Genomic DNA, 2,054 nt, shown 5'->3' with positions numbered 1-2,054 from the left:
CATTTTTAACAAAATAATTAATTTTTTAATCAAATAATTGAGTTTTATCCAAACGAGATGAATTCCAAAATCGCCAATTTCTTTAACTTCTTTCAAATGCGGATCAAGATATAAATAAGAATATTATAATATAACAAAATTATAATATTATCATTAATAATATATATATAATAGTATTAATATTTATATAATTTATATTTTATACTTGAAATAACATAACATCAAAATATAAGCATATAAAGAGGCGCGCGAAGTGTTCAAATCCTGAGAATCGCCAGAATCGAAATCTGGAAATATTAAAATCCCAATCTCTTCATTTTATTTCAAAGCAGATAGAGATATAAATATAACCGCAGAAGTGTTCCGACGGGCAATCGTGCACCTTCGAGTTTTCAAATTCAGAAGAGGAGAAATGGGTTGCGCGCGCAACTCAGTCATTTACAGCGTCTCCTACTATATTCACACGGACATAGCCCTGTCATAGTATTGGACCACATCTCGTTTCAGATCTGGGATCACTGTGTGGGAATAGTAAAAATCGACGAAAAAAACTATTTCGAACAATTGGAATTTTAAACACTTCCCACAAAAAAATGTCTTATATACCAGTAGAAAATCCATTGAAAAGAAAAAAGGGTGGTGCGCACAAGAAGTGCTGTTTTGGAAAGTGTAAAAGTGAAAGTCGGTGCGAGTCCTACTTGGAATGAACGAGGGTCATTCAATAAATACTTACCCAGTGGGCACAAAATTTGGCGACGTCTTTACGACATCGTTACGACATCTTTACGACAACTTTACTACATCCTATGTCCATGTCGTTTCGCTGTCTTTACGATGTCGTAAAGACATCGTCAGATCATGCGACTTATTTACGATATCGTAAAGACACCTTAACGACGTGGACATAGAATGTCGTAAAGTTATCGTAAAGATGTCGTAACAATGTCGTAAAGACGTCGCCAAACTTTGTGCCCACTGGGTAGCCTACAAAAGAAAAACGAAAATTTTGGAAAAGTGGCAATTTATTTTTTCACATAATCTCCTTTTAACTCAATACACTTGGCCCAGCGATGCTCCAACTTTTTCAACCCGTCCAAAAAATACGTTTTCTCAAGGTCTGCAAAATAGGCCTCCGTGGCGGCGATGACCTCATTCGACCCAAACCTATTCCCGGAGAGTGACTTTTCCAGGTTTGGAAACAAAAAAAGTCACAGGGGGTCAAATCTGGAGAATACGGTGGATGGGGCAGCAATTCATAGCGCAATTCGGCTACGGCGACGGCGGAGGTGTGAGCCGGTGCGTTGTCGTGGTGGAACAGCACTTTTTTCTTCGCCGAACGGAGTTTTTCTTCAATTCGGTGTTGAATCGGCCCAATACACGTCGCCGATGTTGTCTCACGGTTGCGCTTGTTGTCCGGTGTGAGCAAACGCGGCACCCATCGTGCCGATAGCTTCCTCATGCCCAGTTCTTCGTGTAAAATATGATGCGCCGTTCCTTCTGCGATGCCTACAACCTCAGCTATCTTGCGAACCTTCAATCGGCGGTCTGCCAACACGAGATCGTGGATTTTGTTTACGTTTTCCTCCGTATTAGCCGTTTTCGGAGCACCTGGGCGTGGCTCATCAAAAACCGATGTGTGGCCACGAACAAACTCGTTGAACCAATTCTTGACGGTCGCAATCGAAGGAGAAGAGTCGCCGTACACAGCATCAAAGCGATCTTTGATTTCGCTGCGCGTTTTCCCTTCCAAAAACAAGAATCGAATCACCGAACGATATTGCTCTTTTTCCATTTTTGTAAAACTAACCGACACGCTCGCTTCCAAAGGCTATCAAAACGAAAGAAATGGAGGGAATTGACTGAAACTTTGACAGTAGGCTACTAAAAGAATGTGCTGCAGGATGGTAAAACTCTTTCGTAATGTTGAATGACCCTCGTACTTGGTTGATTTATTTAGAAATTTTCAGGGTGGTCTACATAGAAGAAATGTTAAGAAATTTTAAATCAAAAACATTAATAACAATAAAATTGAAGCAAATATTAAACTGTCGTGA

At 40.0% G+C, this 2,054-nt stretch overlaps 1 protein-coding gene across 1 annotated transcript; it reads right to left on the bottom strand.

Moving 5' to 3' along the window:
* Positions 1-1,084: 1,084 nt before the first annotated feature.
* LOC117178883 lies at positions 1,085-1,792 on the bottom strand. Its single transcript, XM_033370412.1, has one exon. The coding sequence runs from the start codon at positions 1,790-1,792 to the stop codon at positions 1,085-1,087; it is 708 nt and encodes a 235-aa protein (XP_033226303.1).
* Between the last annotated feature and the right edge of the window lie 262 nt (positions 1,793-2,054).

Source organism: Belonocnema kinseyi, chromosome 1 (assembly GCF_010883055.1).
Source record: "Belonocnema kinseyi isolate 2016_QV_RU_SX_M_011 chromosome 1, B_treatae_v1, whole genome shotgun sequence".
In the NCBI taxonomy this organism is placed as follows: domain Eukaryota; kingdom Metazoa; phylum Arthropoda; class Insecta; order Hymenoptera; family Cynipidae; genus Belonocnema; species Belonocnema kinseyi.
The sequence above is the reverse complement of the archived record's forward strand: the minus strand, read 5'-3'. Positions and strand labels throughout refer to the sequence as shown.